This window comes from Heterocephalus glaber, unplaced genomic scaffold (assembly GCF_053883595.1).
Source record: "Heterocephalus glaber isolate CG9 unplaced genomic scaffold, H.glaber_assembly_v1.0 deba00001608, whole genome shotgun sequence".
Classification (NCBI taxonomy): domain Eukaryota; kingdom Metazoa; phylum Chordata; class Mammalia; order Rodentia; family Bathyergidae; genus Heterocephalus; species Heterocephalus glaber.
Window position 1 is genome coordinate 8,710,803 of NW_028258379.1, and position 25,601 is coordinate 8,736,403.

General features: G+C 35.8%; 1 protein-coding gene across 7 annotated transcripts in view; it reads left to right on the forward strand.

The window, feature by feature from the left end:
* Rad51b (RAD51 paralog B) overlaps positions 1-25,601 on the forward strand; it is an 828,064-nt gene that overhangs the window by 11,517 nt on the left and 790,946 nt on the right. For all 7 annotated transcript variants that reach the window (XR_002390446.2, XM_087195304.1, XM_004837341.3 and 4 more), the window contains one exon: positions 3,403-3,519. Coding sequence is in view for 6 of the 7 variants with exons in the window: in XM_087195304.1 (XP_087051430.1) it covers positions 3,403-3,519 (117 nt within the window). In the remaining variant the exon portion in view is untranslated. The remainder of the gene's footprint in view (positions 1-3,402; positions 3,520-25,601) is intronic.

The window sequence follows — 25,601 nt, forward strand, 5'->3', positions numbered from 1 at the left end:
ATAGGGCTCCCCCAAGGAAACAACACTTCAGTGAAAAGTAAGCAGATGTCAGATCATTGCATGACCATATTTAGGATGGTGGACATTATTCTAAGAGTAATGGAAAGTGTATATAGTCTCATAAGTGTTTTTAAAAAATAGGTCTTGAATACAGATAAATGATTGAAATAGAAAATAAAAAAGAGTATTTAGGTATCTATTACTGTAGTCCAGATAGGAAGTGATTAGTGTGGTGTTAAAGCAGAGGGTATAGTGTTGGTTAGTATAAGTGATATTTAAGAAATAGAATTAATAAGATTTGGTGATTGTTTAGCTATGGAAGATAGAAAAGTGCAGGAAAATGTCAGATAATTCCCTGATTTTTGTTTTGAGAAACTAGGTGATGCCATTTCCTGCGATAAGAATACTAGAAGGAGGAGCAGGGGACAAACGGTGAATTCAGTTTAGTTATTGTCCAATTTAAGGCACTTGTGAAACATTTGGAGGCGATGTGAAGGCAGTTAAATTCGTATGTGGACCTGAAGAAGCCTGCACTAAAAGTATGTGTTAGAAGTCATCAGTGAAGGGCCAGGGATTTAGCTCAGTGGTTCCGCTGCCTGCCTCACAAGCGCAAGGTCCTGAGTTCAATCCCTGGTACCCCCTAAAAAAGAAATCATCAGTGAAAAGCCACGAGTGATCACCTAGAAAGCAGATACAGTGAGGAGATGAGTGTACATAAGATGGATTCTCAAGTGATGCCGTTGTTAAGTTCACATTAGATAATGAAAAGTCTGAGAAGCAGCAGCTACCTAAATAGAGGAAAAACTAATGTAGTGTCATATTATAAAATTCTTCTTTGTCTAATTTATTTACATACTATTATTTTTGGACTTGTTCTGTTAGTTCATCATATTTTTTTGACAGTCATGAAGTGTGTTAGTCTAGTAATTATATTTGCAGTTGTAAGTGAATAACTTTCATGTTGACTGACTGGGCTGCCTTCACATGTTTGATGAAGTATCCCCGTGTGCACTCATGTTGCCTGCTGATAGGTTATAGACAAAAGTGTTTGTGTAAGATGCTCACTGAAGTATTTCTTACATCAAAAAATGGGGAAAAAATTATTAGTAATGGGAAAAAGACATTTTTGCTACTCTTGTGTGCTAAAATAATACATATTAAACTATTTGAAAAGTTTTTAATATCAGGAGAAATGGTCAGGCTATAAATGCTTTGTGAAAAAGTAGGCTGGGAAATTGTTCATAGTATACCTGCCAATTTTATAAAAGTGAATTATATAGTAATGTGTTGGTTATTTATATATATATACATATATATGTATATATATACTGTATTATTAACAGTGATTATCTTTTGATTGTGGAATTCTATTATTGACTTCTATAACTTTTTTCTTTCCAATTTGCTATAGGTCAGTTATTGCTTCTAATTAGAAAAAAACTAGCAACAGTTCTTGTTTACCTCATAATCACTGGGAAATCTCTTAGTATCCATTTCTCAGCATCTGTAAAATGGAGATAATTATACCTATGTGTAGGGTTCACATAGGGTATTTATATATATGTATAGGGTTTTGAGTATTAAATGAAATGAATGTATAGTACTTATATAGAACTTACAGTATGGTAAGTTTGGGCACCTACCCAAAGAATGTTCATTACCTTTTTATATCCTTGCTTTTTTCCATTTTTCAATTCCTGAATTACAGCAATATATGAGAGAGGCTGACAATATTTGCTTCATATCCTAAGATAGTGACTTAGTAGTATAGTTTTAGCAAGGAGAAGCAAAACTAAACTGAAATACAATAAAACAAAACAAAACCAAAAAGCTTCAAACCATTACAACACTCACTTTTTAATACTGTTTTGAAAATGAAAAACAGAATTTCAGAATTTTATTATATTAGAAAAACTTTAGAAACACTATGTCCTTTGCTTTAGATATATTGATTAGTATGGCAGATTTTTCCCCCCTTTACTATTACCCTCCTTGAGCCTATTACTTTCTTTGGAATGGTTGGAATATCTTGCTGACAGATGGCCCACCTTCTATTATTACCTACCTTCAAGCTATTTTTCTAACCCAAACCTTTGAAATGGTAATTCAGTGTATTATTTTTTGGAGTGGCTCTAATACCAACCACAAACTACAGTAGTGGCTTCAAACAAGAGAGTTATTTTCTCACAGTTCTGTAGGCCAGAAGTCTGAAATCAAGGCAGAGGCAGAGCTGCATTTTCTCCAGGGACATTTAGTGGAGAATCCATTTCTTGCCTCTCCAGTTTACCACGAACATTGGCTTGTGGCCATTCCCTCTCTGCTTCATCTTCACATGGCCTCTTCCTCTGTATATTGTGATGGCATTTAGGATTCACCCAGATAATCTAGGATTATCTCTTCATCATGAGGTCTTTAATTTTTTTTTTTTGTGGTACTGGCGATCGAACTCAGGACCTTGTGCTTTCAAGGCAGGCAGCAGCACCACTGAGCTAAATCCCCAGCCCGATGAGGTCTTTAATTTAATTACATCTGCAGTGACCCTTTTTCTGATTAAGGTGACATTCACAGAGAGGTTCTAGGAATTTGAGGTGGATATCTTTTAGAGGATGGCTTCTCAACCTATCACAACTTCCTTCAACTTATTCTTCACACATCAACTGGAGTTTGAAATGATAACTTGGTCATGTTACTCCTTGTTTCTCAGCATAAACTCCAAACTTCCACAGAGGTCTTCTTGATTAGACCTCTGGTTCATCCTATGGTCCAGTGGTGGCGAACTTATGGCACTCCTGCTGCAGCAGGCTGTTTGTATCATTGAAAGCTCTGAGAGGTTTGCCATCCCTGCTGTAGCCTTATCACTTGCTACACTGTGATTACACTCCATCTTCCAGCCATTCTAAGTACACTCTGCTTACTTTTTGCAGTTTTCATTAGTTTCATATTCTCTCTTGCTTTTGACTTTCTTTGTACATTCTGTCCTCTTTGGCAGGAATACCCCTATCTCTTTTGCTTATCTAGTAACTATTTCAGATTTTAGCTCAGATATTCACCTCTTCAATGTAGCCTTCCTAGATCACAGGGTCCAATCAGTATACCGTCTGTATGTGTTCACTTTTCCTATCACAATGTCTCTTATTAGTTGTATTGTATTCACCGAGTTTCTAGTCTTAGTTTCATAGTCTCTGGTTGCTGATAAGCCTGTGAAGGCAGGGGTCTGTTGTATCACATCCCCATACTCTAGCACAGTCCCTAGCATGGAGTAAATGTTTATTGAACAAATAAATAAGAGGGAAAAAGGATGGATTGGGGTCCCAGGTGCTAAAATTCAGAGGTTAGGAGTTGATATGTCTTTTCACATACATATATGGAAGATGTAAAGAACTTAACTCTTTTCTTCTTCAGGTTTATGGGATAAAGACACAAAGGTCTGCTAATCACTTGCCAGCTTTCTTATCTACGACCCTCTCTGCTTTGGATGAAGCCCTACATGGTGGTGTTGCTTGTGGATCCCTCACAGAGGTAAAGGAAAAGCTTTCTATATCTTGTATTGATCTTCAGAGCCAAGAGGAAAACTTTAGTTAAAAACATAAACAATTTTATAAACATTAATCTGAATTAAATTATAAGTACTTCAAGGGTGTGGTTCTGCACTTAGTACCTAGAATAGCTGTGCAGATGATGGTGTTAAAAAAAACATCCTGTGGACTGACCAAAATCTGTTTAGGTACCTATTCCTTTGAATCAATTTAGAAAGTGATGAGTATTATGAAATAGTATTATGAAACAATTTGAAGGAATTAAAAAAGGATCACTACTTAGTATATAAGGAAGGCATATTTGAAATTTTATTAACATTTGAGGAAATAATACCATCAAACTAAGCTGAGCTATTTTTATTGCTTGTCATAGATAAAACTTGGTTTAGGAAGTGATAGGTTATTGTGCTAGTTAATATCATTGCATAACAAATTATCCTAAACAATTATAAACATTTATTTACTTCTCAGTTTCTTTAGGAATGGCTCAGCCTAGTGATATTGGCAAGGGATGCAGTCATCCAAAGCTTGCTTGGGGCTGGAGGCTGTTTCCTAGGGGGCTCACTCATGACTGGCAGGGTGGTGCTGATTTTTGGTTGGAGGCCCCAGTTCCTCCCAAGTGGACTCTCCACAGGTTGCTCCAGTCTCCTCATGACATGATGGCTGACTCACCAGGGTGAGTGGTCTTAAAGAAGGCAAGATGGGGGAGGTGGTGGCTTAGATGATCTAGCTTTGGAAGTTCCACACTACTATTTCTGCCACATTCTTTTCATTGCAAGTGAGTTATTAATTCCAGCCCACATTCAGAGAAAGGATAATTGGGCTTGAAGGAAGTGTCAAGAAGTAGAAGACATTTTAAAAGCACTGCAGTTCCTTCCCCTCAAAGCTACATTTGTGTGTTTATGGATAGACTTATGTATTTGCTAGACTGTGTATTTACCAATACACTCCTGAAGATACCTTTCCTGAAAGTTCTAGAAGCTCAGTTCAAGAAATTTCTTTTTTTTTTAACCTCAAATAGTAAGTGATATTCAATAGTTTTCTGAATGATGGACAATAAATAGTAACTTCCTAATGCAGAATAAACTTCTTATATAGGAAGGCAAGAAATTTCTAAATAAGAGCAGACTCTTTTCTTACATTCTGATAGTCATATTAATTTTTTCATTGAAGATAGAGATTCTGTTTTAGATACTGTACCTTATTTTATTTTCTATCTTCCAAAAGTGATTTTAAAAATGCATGTGAATTATGCCTAGAAGATGCCTTAGTTAGAAACCCTGCAGTTGCATCGAATTATCACCAGATGGCGCCAGAATCATAATATAGTACCATACCTGACAATCTTCCAGGGATTGAGTTGGACAGCTCAATTATTAAATTTTGTAACAATAATGATACATAGTTATAAACTTATTTAAATAGAAAAAAATTGAACTTGAAGATTAACCATTGCATGCTTTTATTTTTAAAATTTGGAATAATTTTCAATACTTTTTCACTTAGTTTTTATCAATTCTTTTTGAATCCAAGTGGAAGTTATAAATCTTTTTGATGTTGTGATCTACTTTTCTGGCTTCGAATATCAATACTTTGACTGCTTTCTCTACTTTCTGTTGTATTGTACTGCAGGTAGCCTTTTCTGTCTTTTTGGGGTTCTTCAGCTGAATGTAGGGAGTATCTCAGTTTATCTTCCATTAAGAAACAAACTTTTTTCTGAATGTGGTGGTACACAGCTGTAATCGCAGCATGCAGGAGGCTGAGGTAGGAGGATCATGAGTTTGAGGCCAAATTAGGGTATATAGCAAGTTGAAGGCCAGCTTGGATTACATAATGGTACGCTATGTCAAAAAAACCCCGTTTTTAATAGACCCTAGGTATACAAAATCAAATATATCTTATGTATATAAATTATGAACTTTTATGATCCTGTATACCAATATAAAAACCACAGTAATACAGAAACCATTAAACTTAATGGTCTTAATCCCTGATCTGTCATTGGTCTTCTTTTGGGAGGTAAACTCCATCCTGAATTTTTATCATTCTCTGTTTTTTTCTTTTACCTTCCATATACTTCCACAGTAGATATAACAACATTTTATTTTGCTGTGCTTACTTTTGAACTTTATTTTATGTCTGTGATTAAATCATGATCTCCTCTATAAATTGCTTTTCTCACTTGTTATTTGTAAGATTTATCTGTGTTATTATTGTAGGTAGCAAGAATATAATTCGCTTTTACTGCTGTATACTATTCCACATTGAAAATATGCTTAATTTTTTTTATCCTTTCTCTTGTGAGTGAACATTTGAGTTGTTTCTTTTACTGCTAATATGAACAAATCCTGTGACAACTTTTGTATTTGTCTCCTGGATCACACGTGCAAGTATTCCTTTAAGGAAGGGATCGGCAAAGTACTACCTACTAGTTAAATTTGGTTTGCTGGCCATTTTTGTAAATAAAGTTTTATTATAACATGGCTGTGCTTGTTTGTTTACATTTTGTCTTTGGCTGTTTTGTGATACAGAGCAGGGTTGAGTTAGTTGGGGCAGCCTGTGTGGTGTGGAAAACCTAAAAATATTTATGATGTGGCTCCTATCTAGGATATCTACCTTAGAGTGATTTGGTGACTAGCATATACACATGGGTAACTTTGCAAAATCATTACAGATTGTTTTTCAGAATAATTGTGCCTATTGATATTTGTAGCATTTGTGTGTACAAGTTTTCTTGTTCTGTATCTTCTAGCCTTGGTATTGTCAAACTTCTGTGCATCTTTGTGATTTTAATTTTCATTGTCGTAATTATTGATGAACTTTCAGAAAGTATTTGGATATTTTTAAAAAACAACTTTATTAAGGTATAATTTAAATATCATAAAATCCAGCCATTGTAACTATATAATGTAATGATTTTAATAAATTTATAATTGTGCACACATCATTACAATTCAAGTACAGAACCTCCATGACCCACTTTGCTTTATTTTTTTGTTCTTTTTTCATGTAGCTGTACAGTGAATTCTTATTTTTTATTAATGTCTATTAATTTTATGAAACACTGGGTTTCAGTGCATATGTTTTGATCATATATACCCGCTATTATCCTCTTACATTCTTCTTCCCCTCCCCCTAATCTCTTCCTCTTGGCTAATAATAGTCACCTTTCTACTTTGATGTCAACTTTTTTAGATTCCACATATTAGGGAAAACACAATACTTGTCTTTCTGAGTCTGGCTAATTTCGCTTAACATGATGATTTCCAGTTGCATCTACTTTTCTGCAAAAAACAAAATTTAGTTCTTTATGGCTGAATAATTCTCCATTGTCTATATGTAGCACATTTTCTTTATATTTTCATCTATTGATGGGTACCTAATCTGGTTCCATATCTTGGCTATTGTGAATTGTGCCAACATAAATGTGGGTATGCAGGATTCCTGTAGTATGCTTTAATTCCCTTGGGTGTATATACCAAGGAGTGATATAGCTGGATCAAATGGTAGCTCTATTGTTGAGGTACCTCCATACTGATTTCCATAGTAGCTGTATTAATTTACATTCTCACCAGCATTGTAGAAGGGGTCCTTTTCTTCCACATTCATGTCTTTATTTATTTATTTATTTAGTGTTCTTGATGATAGCCATTCTGACTGTGATGAGATGGAATCTTTTTTTTTTTGTACTGGGGATCGAACTCAGGACCTTGCACTAGTGAGGCAGGCACCATGCCACTGAGCTAAATCCCTGGCCCAGATGGAATCTTAATGAAGTTTTAATTTGCATTTCCCTAATGGCTAAAGTGGTTGAACGTTTTTTCATGTACTTCTTGGCTATTTGTATTTCTTTCTTGAAGTATCTGTTCAATTCATTTGCCCATTTATTGATTTTTGGTGTTAAGTTTTTTGAGTTCTTTATATATTCTATATATTAATCTGCTGTCAGAAGGGTAGCTGGCAAAGATTTTCTCCCATTTTGAGGGTTGTCTGTTCACTGTCAGTTGTTTCCCTTGCTGTGCAGAAACTTTTAAATTTGATTTAGTCCTGTTTGCTTATTGTTGCTGTTAATTCCTGTGGTATTGTGTCAGGAAGTCTTTACCTTTTCCTATGGCTTCATGTTTTTCCTCTGTGTTTTATTTTAGCAGTTTCAAAGTTTCAGGTCTTATACCTGAGTCTTTGATCCATTCAAGATCGATTTTTTTTGTTTTGGTACCAGAGATCGAACTCAGGACCTTGCGCATGTGAGGCAGGCGCGGTGCCACTGAGCTAAATCCCTGGCCCAAGGGATCGATTTTTTTGTACAGGGTAAGAAATATGTATCTAGTTTCAATCATTTATGTTTAGCTATCCAGTTTTTCCCAGCACTATTAAAGACATTGTCTTTTTTTTTCTTCCACATACAGTTTTGGCTTCTTTTTCCAGAGTCAGATGGCTGTAGTTGTGTGGGTTTCTGTGTTCTCTATTCAATTCATTGTTCTATTTGTCTATTTTTGTGCCAGCACTATGCTGTTTTTTGTTACTATGACTTTGTATACTTTAATTTTTTGTTTTTATTTTTTATCAGTACATATTTACATTGCATAATGATTATATTCCTTGTGGGGAATTGGTTCATGTACATAACACATCCCAGTTCTTTTTCTTCCCCTTTCTTTCCCTTGTTCCTCTCTTCCATTTCTTGATCTCCTTCCCATTTGAAAAAAATATTTTTTCCCCATTTCTTATTATCTAATTTTTATTTTGTTCTTATTTATATTTTGGGTTTCTCATATAAGAGAAATAATGTGGTATTTAAGCTTGCATGTTTGATTTATTTCACTTAACATTATGGTCACAAGGTGTATCCATTTTTCTATAAATGACTCAAGATAGTCTTTTTTTATGACTGAGTAGTATGTACTCCATTGTTTGGAAATATAGCATTTTCTTTATGCATTCATCAGTTGATGGACATATAAACCATTTCCAAGTAATCTTGTAATATAACTGGAAATCAGGGATTGTGATGCCTTTAGCCTTGCTTTTTTTGCTTAGGATTTGGCTAGTCTGGGTTTTGTATTTCCATATGAATTTGGAGAGTTTTTTTTTTTTCTAGTTCTATGAAGAATATCATTGGAATTTTGATGGGGATTTTGTTGAATCTGTAGGTTACTTTTGGTAATATGGCAATTTTAACAATATTAATTCTGCTGTTACATGAACAAGGGAATTCTTTCCATCTTCTAGTGTCTTCTTCAAATTCTTTCTTCCATGTTCTGAAATTTTCATTATTGACGTTTTTGACCCCCTTAGGTAGATTGATCCCTAGGCATTTTATTTTAGTTTTTTTGAAGCTGTTGTGAGTGGAATTGTTTTCCTGTTTTCTTTTTCAACTAGTTCATTATTGGTGTATAGAAAACGTATTGATTTTTGAATGGTGACTTTGTATTCTGTTTCTTTATTTGATTTTAGCACTTACATAGTGTTTGCTTACCATGGTGCTTTGGTTTCTGTTGCTTCTTCTACAGTTTCCCCTTTGGTTCTGGAATAAGTCAAGCAATAAGAACTTTTAATGTTACTGCAATTCCAGCCTACAGTATTAATTTTTGAACATTTTTATTTGTGTGCCTTTAAAAAAATTATTGAAATAATATATTTAAAGAATTTGATTTTCTATTTATTTGAATTTTTATTAATGAGGATTAGTGATTCTTTTATTTTAGGATTTTTTATATTAAAAAATTGTGTATCTCAAATTTTCAGATTCATTCTAGATCTCGTTATAAAACCACAAATCTAGTTCATATAGTTAAAGGTAGCAAATTAATAGTTACCACAGTTTGTCATTTTCTAGGTTGTATTTGATGCTGCTGTTATTGTTGATTGTACTAAATTAGCCAAGGTGACATAATTGTGCTAATCAGTTGTTCCTCCACTGGTATACCAAGACTGAGATTGCCTAAGGGTCTTAAAACAAAACAAAACAAACCTATAGGCCAGTGCCAAAGAACTGGCAGCTGGGCCAAGTATGCAGAAACTTCTCATCCCCAGTATATTGAAGAGGTAGGATCTTGCAACAGACTCAAAACACAAAAGCCAGCTACACCTGGAATGCACTTCTGAGAAGCAATCATTTCCTAAGGGTTCTGAATACTAGCAATAAAGCTACCTTCCATAAGCAGGTTATAAGGATCAACCCAGGAATCAAACTTAAAAAAAATGGAAAATGAGAAGACACTTATACAAGATGCAACCCCTAAAGGCAAACTCCAGGGGCAATGAGGTGGAACAATTCGAAAGCCACTTACATGGACTCTCTGAAGTGGTAACAGCAGAAGTAAAAAGCAGATGAATGAGGCTGTAGAAAAAAATCAAAGCAGAAATAATTTCCCAGAGATGGTGACCAGAACGAAAGACATGCGTAGTGACTCTAAAGCAGATTCAGATAAAAAAAAAAATAGAGATGCTCAGGAACATGATAGAAACCATGAACACCCAGCATAGGAAAGAAATGGAATCCATGAAACAGATTCAAACAGATATCCAGAAGATTAAAAACTCCACTGAAAGTATATGCAGCAGAATGAGCCAATGCAAGGACCAAATATCAGATATAGAAGACAGGATTGTGGTTAGTGAGCATGGAAAGAGAGATTTCTTAAAAATAGCAAGGGACCATAAGAAATCAATCCAGCAGCTGCTGGATTTTTTTTTTTCTACTAAAAACTGTTAGGTTTTATTTACACATTGGGCCACAGCTTACAAAATTAAAATCCAGCAGCAGTTTTGAACTAGCTGTACTAGTTATACCAGCTTTATCAGTCCATTCTTCTGGTCATTTCACACTGTAGTAAGTAAATACTTGGTGAGACAGATGGAGACATATTTATGATCTTATCTGGAAAGCTGACTACCAGACAGGACAAATTGTCATATTTACCCAGATGAAACACAGTTTTGTTCCTTGGTAGATGATGCAAAGAAGAATAACATAAAATTGATTGGGGTCAAAGAAAAAGCAGGAGATAGTGCAAATGACATAAAAAACCTGATCTCAGAAGTAATGTCAGAAAACTTCCCAAACAGGAAAAAAGAATTTGACATACAGATGAATAAGGCATATAGGACTCCAATTAGCCATAATCAAAAAAAATCTTCCCCAAGGCATATAATAGTCATGATTCCAGAAATTCAACACAAAGACAGAATATTAAAAGCTGTTAGAGAAAAAGAAACAAATCACCAATAAAGGAAGGCCCATCAGAATCACAGAAGACTTCTCAACACAAACTCTCAAGTCAAGGAGAGCTTGGAGTGAAATATTTCAAGCCCTAAAGGAAAACCCTCAAACCCAGACTAATGTACCCTGCAAAGCTATCTTTCAAAATTGATGGAGAAATAAGATACTTCCATGGCAAAGAACACCTGACCATCAAACCAGCGCTCCAAAGTATCCTGAAGGATATTCTAGAAAGAGACAATAAGGATTACAAACAACTCCATGAACCCCAGCAGAATAAATCCGCCAGGCAGGGCAAGAAATTAAACAGAAAAGGAAAGAAGGAAGTGAACAACAGGAAAATAACATGACAGAAGACAATACATATCAATTATACCATCAATGTTAATGGTCTCAATACATTAATCAAAAGAAACAGACTGGCAGAATGGGTCAAAAAGCAAGATTCAGCAATATGCTGCATACAAGAAACACATTTAATTCAAACAGAAATGTATAGACTAAAAGTCAAAGGATGGAGAACAATATTCCATGTGACAGGAACCTGGAAAAAAGCAGGGGTAGCTAGTCTATTTGCAGACAAAGTGGATTTCAAGCCAAGACTGATTAAGAGAGACAAAGAAGGTCACCACTTCCTTGTAAAGGAAACAATCTAAGAGGAAGAGAACAATCATAAATATATACGTGTTAAGTAGCAGCACACCCAACTATATAAAACATATTAACAGACATGAAAAATTATATAAGCACTAATACAGTTGTAATAAGGGACCTCAATACCCCACTGTCACAAATAGATCAACTAGATAAAAAATCAACAATGAAATATTAGAACTGAACCAAACATTTGAACAGATGGACTTAGTAGATGTCGACAGAGTGTTCTTCCCCTCAACATCAGAATACACATTCTTCTCAGCTGCACTTGGGATGTTCTCCAAAATAGACCAAGTGCAAAGAAATTGAAATTATCCCATGCATATTATCAGACCATAGTGCAATGAAATTGGAAATCAGTGGCAAAAGAAACCACAAGAACATAAATACATGGATATTAAATAATACCCGCTTGAACAACCAATGAAACACAGAAGAAATTAATGAAGAAATCAGACAATTTCCACAATTAAACCATAATGACAGTACAACATCCTGGAATTTATGGGATGCAATGAAAGCAGTCCTATGAGGGAGATTTATAGCAGTGAATACCCATATTAGGAAAACAGAGTGGGCTCAAATAACCTTTTTTTAAAACTGTGTATCCTTTTATTGGTACATTTTAGGTATAAAGTATAATGACATTCATCATTGGAAATTTGCGTCTTTACATACTCTCTTGGTTCTTATTTTTTCCCCTTTCCTCTGCCCTTCCTTCAACTCCTCCATCCTCCTCCAAAGTCTATTTACAAAGGCTTTGTTTCCTTTTTGTCATTTTCTTATATTAATTCCATTCCCTTCTTTCCTTTCCCCTACCCCTCCGCCTTCCCCTTCCCCTTTGTCCCTTTTCTTCCCATTTCACATTATCTAATATACCTTTTAGTCCTTATTTACACTTTCAGTTTCTCACACTAGAGAAACTATTCGGTATTTACACATGTGTGTCCTATTTATTTCCCTTAAGAATATAGCCTCAATGTGCATCATCCATTTAGCAATAAATGTCTCTAATTTCTCATTTTTTATGGCCGAGTAGTACTCCATTTTATAAAAAGCCCCACATTTTCTTGATCCAGTCTCCAGTTGATGGGCATTTGGGCTGCTTCCAAGTTTTAGCTATTACAAACTGTGCTGCTATGAACATGGGCGCACATATATCACTGTGGTATGATTCTTTTAATTCTTGGGGGAAGATACTCAGCAGGGGACTAGCGGGGTCAAATGGGACTTCCAGTCCTAGTTCTTTGAGGTATCTCCATACTGATTTCCACAGTGGTTACACCAGTCTACACTCCCACCAGCAGTGGAGCAGGGTTCCTCTTTCCCCACACCCCTGCCACCATTTGTTATTGGTTGATTTCTTGATAGCAGCCATTCTTTCTGGAGTGAGGTGGAATCTCAGCATTCTTTTCATTTGCATCTCTCGAATGACCAGTGATGCTGAACATTTTTCCATATGTTTATTTGCTAGTTCTACTTCTTTGTCTGAGAAATGTTTGTTCATTTCAGATGCCCATTTTTGGATTGGGTCTTTAAATTTGGGAGGTCTGATCTTTTCAAGTTCTTTAGAGATTCGAGATAGTAGACCTTTGTCTGAGGAAGAACAGGTGAAGATTTTTTCCCACATTGTGGGTTGTCTCTTCACACTGCTGGTGGTTTCTCTTGCTGTGCAGAAGCCTTTTAGTAAGAAGAGATCCCACTTGTTGATTGTTTGTGCTAGTTCACGGGCAACTGAAGTTTTCTTCATGAAATCTTTTCCTACACCAGTGTCTTCAAGAGTTCTACCTAACCTCTGTTCCAGCCAGTTCCGCATTTCTATTTTAATATTTAGATCTTTAATCCATTTTGATTTTAGTTTAGTGCATGGTGAGAGATATAGGTCTAGTTTTAATCTTTGGCAAGTTGAAGCCCAATTTTTCCAGCACCATTTATTAAAGAGGCTATCTTTCCTCCAGTGAGGGTGTTTGGCTCCTTTTTCAAAGATGAGATGGCTGAGTGTGTCTGGCGTTGTTTCTGCATCTTCTAATCTGTTCCACTGGTCCACAGGTCTGTTTCTTTGCCAGTACCATGCTGTTTTTATCACAGTAGCTTTGTAGCAGAGTTGCAGGTTGGGGATTGTGATACCCCCTGCCATGTCTCTGTTACCTAGAATTGCTTTTGCTATTCTGGGTCTCTTCTTCTTCCAAATGAATTTTTGGATTGTTTTCTCAAGGTCCATGAAGTATGCTGCTGGGATCTCAATTGGAATTGCATTAAATCTATATAGCAATTTTGGAAGTATGGCCATTTTCACTCTATTAATCCTTCCTACCCAGGAGCAGGGGATGTCTGTCCATTTTCTGATATCATCTTCAATCTCTCTTTTCAGAGTGCCATAGTTTTCAGAGAAGAGGTCTTTGATTTCTTTCATTAGGTTGATTCCTAGGTACTTCAGTTTTTTGGATGCTATTGTGAAAGGAATTATTTGCCCTATTTCTCTCTCAGTGAGTCTGTCATTGGTGTAGAGGAAAGCTATTGATTTTTGTGTGTTGACCTTGTAACCAGCTACTTGACTGAATTTGGTTATTAAGTCTAGAAGACTTTTGGTGGAATTCTTGGGGTCTTCTATATAGAGTATCATGTCATCTGCAAATAATGACAATTTGACTTCTTCATTTCCTATCTTTATTCCTTTTACTTCTTCCTCTTGTCTAATTGCCGTGGGTAATGTTTCCAGAACTATATTGAACAAGAGTGGTGATAGTGGACATCCTTGTCTTGTTCCTGATTTTAGTGTGAAGGATTTCAGTTTTTGACCATTTAGTATGATATTGGCTGTTGGTTTTCCATAGATGGCTTCTATCAGTTTGAGGTAGAGACCATCTATTCCAATTTTTTGTAGGGTTTTTATCATAAATGCATGTTGGATTTTGTCAAATGCTTTTTCTGCATCTATGGAGATAATCATATGGTTTTTGTCCTTGGCTGTATTGATATAGTGTATTACATTGATTGATTTGCCTATATTGAACCATCCCTGGATCCCTGGGATGAATTCCACTTGGTCAGGGTGTATGATCTTGATGATCTTCTGCATTCTATTTGCCTTTTTTTTTTTTTTTTTTTCTGTAGCAGGGATTGAACTCGGGACCTTGCACTTGCAAGGCAGGAACGTTGCCACTGAGCTAAATCCCCGGCCCTCAAATAAGCTAATGGTGAATCTTATGCTTCTAGAAAAAGAAGAGCAAGTCAAGCCCAAAGCTCATACGAGGGAGGAAATTATAAAAATCATAGCAGAAATTAATACAATTGAGAATAAAACAATAGTAGAATCAATGAATCAAAGAGTTGGTTCTTTGAAAGATTAAATAAAATTGACCAACCCTTAGCCAACCTTATCAAAAAAGGAAAGAAAAGACTCAATCTCATGCAATTAGAAATTAAAAGGGTGAAATCACAACAGCCCCTGCAGAAATCTAGAGTATCATCAATATCTACTTCGAGAACCTGTATTCTAGTAAGATGGAAAATAGAGAAGAAATGGACAGATTCCTAGATACATATGAATTATCCAAACTGAATCAAGAAGATATAAAAATTCCAAATAAACCAATATCAGACAATGAAATTGAAGATGTAATTAAAAACCTACCAACAAAGAAGAGGTCTGAAGGATTCACTGCTGAATTCTACAAGAAATTTAGAGAAGACCTCATGGCATTATTTCTCGAACTCTTTAATGAAATTGAAAGGGAAGCAATACTCCCAAATTCTTTCCTGGAAGCAAGCATTACCCCGATTCAAAGCCAGAGAAGGATCAAATCGAAAAAGAAAATTATAGGCCAATCTTCCTAATGAATGCAGATGCAAAAATCTTCTATAATAAGATAGTAGCAAACAGAATGCAGCAAATCATCAAGAAGGTTATATACCCTGACCAAGTTGGATTCATCTCATGGATGCAGAGATGACTCAACGTATGCACATCAGTAAATGTAATGCACTGTATTAACAGAGCCAAGGATAAAAACCTTATGATGTAGAAAAGGTCCAACACCCATTCATGATTAAAAACCCTACAGAATATTGGTATAGATGATCTTTGTCTCAATCTGATAAAAGCCATCTATGACAAACCAACAGCCAACATCATACTAAATGGACAAAAACTGAAAGCTTTCACTCTCAAATCAGAAACAGGACAGGGCCGGGGATTTAGCTCAGTGGTTCTGGCACCTGCCTTGCAAGCGCAAGGTCCCGAGTTCAATCCCCGGTACCAAAAAAAAAAAAAAGAAATAGGACAAGGATGTCCACTCTCACCACTCTTGTTCAGTGTAGTTCTGGAAACACTAGCGAGAGCAATTAGACAAAAGAAAGAAATAAAAGAAATAAGGATAGGAAAGGAAGAAGTTAAATTACCATTATTTGTGGATGACATGATGCTCTACAAAGAAGACCCCCCAAAACTCCACCAAAAGACTCCTAGATTTGATAGCCAAATTCAGTGACATAGCTGGATACAAAGTCAACACTCAAAAATTAATAGCCTTCTTGTATATAAATAACAAACTCACTGAGAAAGACATTAGAGAAACAACACCTTTCACAATAGCATCCAAAAAAAAATATTCTAGGAAGCAGTCTAACAAAAGAAGTAAAAGACCTTTACATTGACAACTACAGTACTCTGAAAAAGGAGATTGAAGAGGATATTAGAAAATGGAAAGATATCCCTTGTTCTTGGATAGAAAGAACCAATATAATGAAAATGACCATACTTCCAAAATTGTTATACATATTTAATGCAGTTCCAGTCAATATTCCAACAGTATATCTCACAGGATTAGAAAAAACCTAAAATTCATTTGGAACAAGAAGAGACCTAGAATAGCAAAGGCAGTTCTAGGCAACAAAGGCAAGGCAGGGAGTATCACAATCCCTTACCTGAAATAATACTACAAAGGTACTGTGAAGAAAACAGCATGGTACTTGCAAAAGAATGAACCTGAGGATCAATGGAACAGACTAGGAGATGCAGAAACAACTCCAGACATACTCAGCTACCTCATCTTTGACAAATGAGCCAAACACCCTCACTGGAGGAAAGATAGCCTCTTTAATAAATGGTGCTGGAAAAACTGGCTTTCCACATACCAAAGATTGAAACTAGACCCATATCTTTCACCATGCACTAACCTGAAATTGAAATAAGTCAAAGATCTAAATATTAAAATGGAAACACTAAATCTGCTGGAAGAAAGAATAGGCAGAGTGCTTGAGAAGATAGGAATAGGCAAAGACTTCATCAACAAAATTCAGACCATCCGGGAAATACTACAAACAATCAACAACTGGGACCTCATCTTATGAAAAAGCTTTTGAACAGCAAGAGAAACCAGCAGCAGAGTGAAGAGACAACCCACAGAGTGGGAAAAATTTTTTACCAGCTATTCATCAGACAAAGGACTATTATCTAGAATATATAAAGAACTCAAAAAATCAGACCCAAGACACTTCTCAGATGAATTAGAAACAGCAAATAAATATATGAAAAATGTTCAACATCACTGGTCATTTGAGAAATGCAAATTAAGACAACTCTGAAATTCCATGTCACTCCAGAAAGAATGACTTCTATCACGAAATCAACCAATAACAAATGCTGGAGGGGCTGTGGGGAAAAAGGAACCCTTCTCCTCTGTTGGTAGGAGTGTAGACTAGTGCAACCACTGTGGAAATCAGTGAGCAGATTTCTCAAAAAATTAAAACTAGAGGTTCCATTTGACTCAGGGCAAAAAGCATCATACCACAGTGATATATGCACACCCATGTATGTAGTGGCACAGTTTGTAATAGCTAAAACTTGGAAACAGCCCAAATGCTACTAAAAAATTATATATCTGTAATAGAGAGTAGTATTCATATATATATATATATACACACACACACACACACATACATATACATATATATATATATATACAAATCATGCCAAAGCTTAGTGGCTAAAACAGCAGTACATATTATCTCATACGACTTTTGGGAGCAGCTTCACTGGGTATTTCTGGTTTTGAGCCCTCGTAAGATTATAGCCAAGGTATTGGCTGAGGTTGAAGTCATCTGAATACTCATCTGGAGCTGAGAAAGCTGCTTCCAAGATGGCTCACTTACTTGGCTAAGAAGAAGTTGATCCTGTGTGGCCAGCTTTTTGCTATGTGAATCTCTCCACCTGACTGCTTAATGTCTTTATGATATGAAATGAAGTAGAAATGGCAGCTCTTATGACCCTGCCTTGAAGTTACCATATCATCGTTTCTACTGTATTCTATTAGATACAGAGACAGACCTGATTTAGTATGGGTGGGAACTACAGCAGGGCATGAATAGCAAATGTGAAGATAATTATGTCCATCTTTTTAATTTTTCCCATATCTAGGATTGAACCCTGGGCTTTTGTACTAAGCTACACCCTCAGATCTGTTTTCTTTTTTATTTTTCAGTTAGGGTCTTGTTAAGTTACTGAGTTGCTCAGGTATGGCTCGAACTTGTGACTATTCTGCCTCAGCCTCCCAGAGTGCTGGGAATACGGGTGTATGCCACCATGACTGGCTCACTGGGTCCATCTAAAGGCTGGATATCACTAATATATGTAACTAAGCATCTGTGTATGTGTATCTAATTTTTTTAAAATCCTTGATTTATTTTGGCTCTCTTTCTCTCCATTCTCAGAAACATTGTAGTAGGCAGACTTTCTAAAGAATTGTGTTCTAATCCTTAGACTATGAATAAGATGAGATGGTACTGTCATGATTATGGCATGGTGACTTCAGGGTAGGGAGAGCATCCAGACCTTATCATGTGAAACAGTGAGCTTTGTTTGACTGATAAGAAAGGGAAAATGCAAAGAAGAGGTGCTATTGTAGCTTCGGAGATGGATCATATGAGAAGGAATGTAGCTGTCCTCTAGTAACAGTGAAGGGCCCTCGGATGCCAAAGCCAGAGATCATGGACCTACAGTTGCAGAGAAATAGATTTTCCCCAACAACATGACTGAGCTTGGAGGTTGATACTCTATCCTCCAGATGATGGCCCTGCTTGGCTGACACTTGGATTTCAGCCTTGTGAGATCTAAAGCAGAGAACCCAGCTGACTCCCGACCTGTAGAACTTTGAGATAGATAGATAGATAGATAGATTTATTCATACATGCTTGTAATACTAGGGATTGAACCAGGACCTTTATAGTAAGCTACATCTCTAGCCCTTTTTAATTTTTTTTTTTTTTCATTTTGAGACAAGATCTCATCAAACCATTGAGTTGCCCAGGCTGGGTGTGAACTTGCAGTACTCTTGCCTCAGTCTCCCAGAGTGCTGGAATTACTGGCATGTGCCACTATGCCCAGCATGGGTGTTGAAATAAACTGCTAGATCTGTGGTAACTTGTTATACAGTAATAGAAAACTAGTGCAAGCATTCGTGGAGCTGTCTATTGCATTTGTTTCTGGTTGAAAGGTCAATATCTAAGTCTGGAAATGATTGAGGGAGTAAGAATAAATCTGGTAACAGTCTGCTGTCATTTTTATGATTGTTCTTCCCTGGCTTTAACTTCAAAATTTCCTAATTTATCATCAATTTTGATTTACTTGAACTAAATTGAACCTGAATATATGTAAACATCCCCAGAATCTTAATATATTTACATATTAAGTTAAAGCACCAAGATGAAAAGTGATACCAGAGAATGTTACTCAGGTCAAAAGCAGAAGCAGAGGGGAGAATCAGATATTTTTACTAATTTGCTTAAGGGAGAGAGCTGCAGGGCTTTATCCTATTTCCTGATAATATCAAGTTCCTTATTTATGGAATATATAAGGAGAAAATTCTGAATCTGTTAAAATTGAAAATTAATACTAAAGTAAACTTGAAGCTTAAACTTGAAAGGTATATTTTATATGGAGATCAAGCCAATTGGTAGCCTTCTACTATGAAATACATCAGTGCTTCTCAACCATTATTTCATTATCATCTGCTAAGGAACTTTCTAAATGTTTTTTTCCCCAATCCTTCTCTATCTCTATGGCCCAGTGAAAATTTAAAACTACAGATATACTGTATATTTGTATAGTTACTGTGTATATATATCTATGCTTGATAAAATAATAAGCATCCCCTTCTACTTCCTCAAATTCAAGTTTTACCTTTGCAGTCAATATCCACCCTTGCTGAGAAGGCATTCAATAGATGCTATTGTGACTAGGTAAAATTAAAGGTATATTTAAAGAAATCATCAAAAAGATATTTTTGTATTGTAATCTAGACCTTACAGTAGTAAAGGATGGGTCCAAACTCATGTCAATGAAGAGAGACATAACATCTGCATATCTTAGTTCCAGAGTCCCTCTAGGAGAGTGAGCCTGTGAAGTACTGCCAAACAGTTACTATATAAGGGTGATGATTTACCCAGTTTCTTGCTCTAAGTCAAGAGAAATGAAAAAGTACATTTCTACATTATTTGTACCTCCTAAGTCATTCTTATGCTTTGCTCATAATTTAAGGAGACCAGGTATTCTCCTTTAGTGGTGCAGTTTTGCTTTGGAATTGATTTTCCTTCTGTCCCCAAAAGTCCTTCTGTTCCTTCTGCCAAAGTCCCATTTTAGCATCCTGTTTTTTTTTTTTTTTGGCGGAGGGGCAGGCTAGCCTCCAACTTGCTATGTAGCACAGTCTGATCTTGAATTTGGTGGTCCTCTTGCCTCACATCCGAAGTGCTAGCATTACTGACATGTGCCACCACACCCGACAACATCCTAAGGTTTTCCTTGAAACAATTCATATTACAGTTCTTTTTCTTTCTCATTTGTAGGATTAGCTGTATCCTGAACAATTACAGGAGACAATCACCTAGGGTTTGTAAACTCAAATACCTACAAGGGCCAGGCATGTAATGGAAATGCATGAAATAGTCAAGTGTAAGAGTTGAATACTTTAAGCCTATTTTGGCTGCTGACAACTGAGACAGTCTTTTATTTTTCTTGCTTTTGGGTCTATAGTCTGTGAAGGTGGTATTCAGGCTGCTCTACTTGCAGCAAAAGTGGTAGGAAACTAGGGATAGATTTCAGATGGAGATCGATATTGTGTACAGTCTGCTGATATGATTTATTTATCCTGCCCAGTGTTTTGAAAGGCAAGATAATCAGGATTTTTCCTACTCTGGGAATTTAGCATATATGTTTGATTGGATAATTGTTCCTAATTCTTTACTCCTTGACTTATAAAGAAGCATTTTTTTTTCTGTAATAGTTGGAGGAAAATCCAACTATAGTTGGGTCTCCCATATGGCATGTGTTTGGTAAATGCTGTTAAAGGAATGATTATCTCACTTGACACTATTTGATTTTTGTTAATTAATTAATTAATTAATTTTTGGTACCAGGGATTGAACTTGCGACCTTGCGTTTGCAAGGCAGGTGGCGGAACCACTGAACTAAATCCCCAGTCCTGATTTTTGTTAATTTTGCATCTTGGGGTACTTGTCATTTCCATGTCTCACCCCCTTTTTTCTCAATTACTTTCCTTTCTCCTTTCCTATTTACTTAAAAAATGACAGCTATCAATATGAGATAAGATGGAATGGTGGAAAGAACCCAAGACATTAACTCTTCTACATGCTGATGTAAATTTAAGATCAAAGTTTCTTTCATGAGGCAAAATGCAACCTGACCTTTCTGAGATTCTTTGCTTTTTATTTTTTGGTTTTAGGATTTGGAGAGTTATTTTTAAAATGAATTCTGTAGGTTTAAAGATCTAATCATATTCCTACGTAATTGTTGAGCACATAGAGATAAGTAGTTAGGTGCTGGGGGACATTTAAAAAATGATGTGAAGTTTTCATGAGCTTTCTTGTCTCAGATCAGAGCCAAGCAATCCTTAGATTTTCATCTGTCAAGTATTGGCTTGGTGGATGCCATATCCTATTATTCCCATTTTTCTCATTTTTCAATATGTGGAAAGTTAACTTGGAAAGATTTTAGGTCCTAACGTGTCCAGGTTTTAATAGTCATCTCAACCTTGTAATCTAAGATTAAAATAAGTAGGTTTTTTGTTTGTTTTTTTGGTGTTTTGAGACAAGATCTCCCTATGTAGTTCAGGCTGATCTTGAATTTACTGCACACCTGGCTATTTTTTTTTTCTGTAATACAATTAAACTTTCTTTTCTAGGGAATAATTATTTTTCCTCTTCAAAACATTTATTAATATTTGCCTATATTCTGATATACATTTATGTAATTTATTTTAAGTTGTTTTGTTTTTTTAGGGTCTCACCATATAGTTCAGGCTGTCCTTGAATTCTCTAGGTAGCCCAGACTGTCACTGAACTCATGATCCTTTTGCTTCAGCGTCCCAAGTGCTGGGATACAGGCATGTGCCACCATGCCTGCGTGATATTTGAGTGATCTTCACTGTTGATTTTTTTTCAGTTCTTTTACATTTCTTATGTAGGTGTGTTGAAACCCCAGCTCTAACTATATGAAGCCAATTGTATTTTACTGGTGTTTTCTCTTTGTAAATGTACTCATTCTGTATTTCTAAGAAGTAAATAACTTAGACTACTCTGGTTTGGCATATTTTCTCTTTCTAACCACCTTGGAACTGAAGTTGGGAACTGAGCACAATTTGAAATTTTGTGGTTTGAGTGCAAGAATTTAGGGCTAAACTATCTGAAGCTAAAAATTATTAATGTTGAAATATTTTCACCCATTAAATAAATGAAGAAATAATGAAATTTAACTCCAGTCAGTCTATAACATTCCATATTTTTTTGAGGCTGGGAAGAGAAGGGAAAAATATATGAAAAGGATCTATAGAATTTGTTAGAGTCTAAAGTAAGTGTTGTTATCCAAACTAATACAGACTAGAAAAAGCCCAAACAAACTCATATATATATCTTAATATTAGTCACATGATGTTCTACTTCCCCCAAGACTTTTCTCAATCAGTACATAAAAATAATGGCATAAAAAAATACCAGCTGTACTTGTTTAGCTTTTCTGATTTTTCAAACATGTTTCCTTTAAGAAGAGAATAGTAAGTTAATATCTAACATTTTCTTGATACTTAATACTTTCCTTAACATATATGTCATCCTAATTAAAATGATTGTTTGACCTTTGCATTTAAAATCAGAAAGCATTTAGTTGTTTTAAGCTCATTATATCTGAGAATATGTCTAGAACCTGGTGTGTAGACAGTATGTATAATCTGTTTTTCCATTAGTTTGTACTCTGAAGTATTAACATTTCCTTGTTTTTTAACCTTTACTGACAGAATTTTCCTTGCTGTGCTATCTGGTGATTAACTTGGTTCATGATGTCCTTGATAATGATAAAAGCTCCGCCATAAGTGTTTGGAACTCTTTAAACTAGCAATTTCTAAAACAGGGTATGTAAAATAGGCTGTTAGGTTGTGGGAAGACAATATTATAACTTTTATTGATATTTCAACCTAATAAATGAAATTAGCTTTAGTTGACATTTAATCTGTGCATCAATAGTCTTTGTGTCAGACCATCATGTATCAGTTACATAGTCCATGAGAAAGGATACAGAAGGCAGATAGGAGCACCTTGCTTATTCCTGTATTTTCAACAGGTTTGAATGAATTATAGATCTACATGTAATAAGTTAGGTGGATTTATGGATTTAGTTAACCATATCTCATAAAATAGACAAATAGCATAAAGAGATTCCTGCCAAGAAATTGTAGATTGAATGCTGGGAGTAGTGGTGCACACCTGTAATTCCAGCTACTTGGAAATCTGAGGCAAAAGGATTATGAGTCCAAGGCTGGCCTAGGCAGCATGTCAAGACTGTTAAACTTTTTTAAAGACTATACTGATAATATGGGTAAAGGTGAACATATACATAAATGTCAGAAATGATGATTTTCCTCTGAAAAATCAATGATAATATAATCTCACCAGACAAGGCATCTGAAAATTGAAATTGTAAAGAAGACAGTTGGATGTATGGAGTTGTCACATCCATACTGTTAACGATGAAAAATTCTCTTTTATATTTTGGCTCTCAAAATACTGATTAATGATAGTAGGAAGCTTCTATAATTAGTCAACACATAAGACAAAAGACAAGTTTTTCTTTGACATTTTAAAGTCATGTGGGCCGGGGATTTAGCTCAGTGGTGCCGCCGTCTGCCTTGCAAGCACAAGGTCCCGAGTTCTATCCCCAGTACCCCGCCAAACAAACAAACAAACAAGAGTTATGTGATATGTAATTATAGAAAAATTCACTAGAATTAATGATAGGTATTTAAATAAACTCAATTGAGTTTTCCTAACAATGAAAGATCAAATGCAATACATCATTAATAATTTTGGGAAAATACCTGTTATTCCTGTCACAGTAAAATGAATGAAATAAAATATAGGAAACAACATGGCAATAACTTAAATGGATTATGTTGTGAACAAATACTCTTGGAAACTTTACAGAAATCACTTGCAGATGATTTGAAGTTTCAAGAATTAAAACAATTATTCAATGTGGGAGAATGCTCTGTATTTACAGTATAAATGTTTCTAATATTGTCTAGATTATTGTATTAACTAGATTTTGTCTCAATATTATACGATCAACCACGTTTGTGTGGGTGTACCACTGAGGTAAAAATGTTACTAGGGGTGCTGGGGACTTAGCTCAGTGGTTCTGGTGGCTGCCTCACAAGCGCAAGGTCCCGAGTTTGATCCCCAGTACCAAAAAAAAAAAAGTTACTAGGGAAGATATATTCTTTAAAATAAGACTTCTTAAATATAAAACAGTGTATATGAAGGAATTTCCTGGGTTAGTAGTAATAATTTTACTTGATAGAAGTTTAGTTGCATATGAGGGGTTGCGGGTATAGCTCAATGGTAGATTGCCTGCCTAGCATGAGCAAGGCCCTAGGTTTGCTCTTCAGCACTACAAAACAAACAAACAAATGAACAAACAATCCATGGATTGCATACATGTATGCATTTGTTGAAATTCATCAAAGTGTAGACTTAAGATTTGTGTATTTCAACAAATGCATTTGTGTATTGCCACAGCCCTGGTGGCTGAAGGATTCAGGGAGTCAGAATTGAGAAATGGTGGTGGGAGATTAAGAAAAGACAAAGAGATACAAGATATAAGAGATATAAGATATAAGGTGGGCCAGATGGGGCTCTAACTCCGGAAGGGAGAAAAAGACCCCAGGCAAATGCAGCATGGTTTATTTATAGTGGTAGAGATAAGAGAAGTAGGGGGGTCAGGTAAAAGGGGCTGATCTGTAACCCGAGCCAGGAGAGTAGATAAGGTCTGCAGGACCTCCTGCTTGATGGCTTTCTCGCGAATGAGTGGGAGGAAGACAGTCCTCCTCTTGGCCAGGCCTTGCTCCACCATGCCTCCTTGTCACCTGTTCTTCCTCCCACAGGGCTCTGCCTAGTCCATGGGAGGAGTTGGGTTAGACCTGGCCGTAGTGATCTACAGTGCAGTGCTCCCAGCACTGTATGTAAAATTTACCTGAAAAGGAAAAAAAAAAATCATACATACTAAGCTAGTTAATGATTTATATGGTCAACTATTAGGGTCAGTAAATTGATGTCTTTGAGGGCCGGGGATTTAGCTCAGTGGTTTCGCCGCCTGCTGCGCAAGCGCAAGGACCCAAGTTCAATCCCCGGTTCCAAAAAAAAAAAAAAAAAATTGATGTCTTTGACTTACTTTGAAGTGCATTAAAAAAGACAATTTAAGATGGATTGATAATGGATTGAGGGATGATAGATGAATAGATTAGTATAACATATTGTAATAAAATAAGTGAATTAAAGTAGTAATTATAAAGTCTAAGTGGTGGATATGTGAATATTTCTTTTAAAATTATTTCAACTTTTCTGTTATATTATTCTTAGGCACTCTATAGCAACACAGAAGTTGATATCAGATGTGCAGAGTATTTTAGAATGGTATCAATTTTACTTAAATTTTTATAAAAATCTTAGACCAATTAGTGTTGCTGCAACAAAATACCTGAGGCTAGATGCTTTATAAAGTAAAGAGATTTGTTAGGCTCAGAATTCTGGTGGCCAGAAGGTCCAAATAGCATAGTTCTGTTATCTTGGTGAAGGCCTCTCTGGCGAGAGAAACAGAAAGGAAAATGGTCTTTTGCACAAAGGAC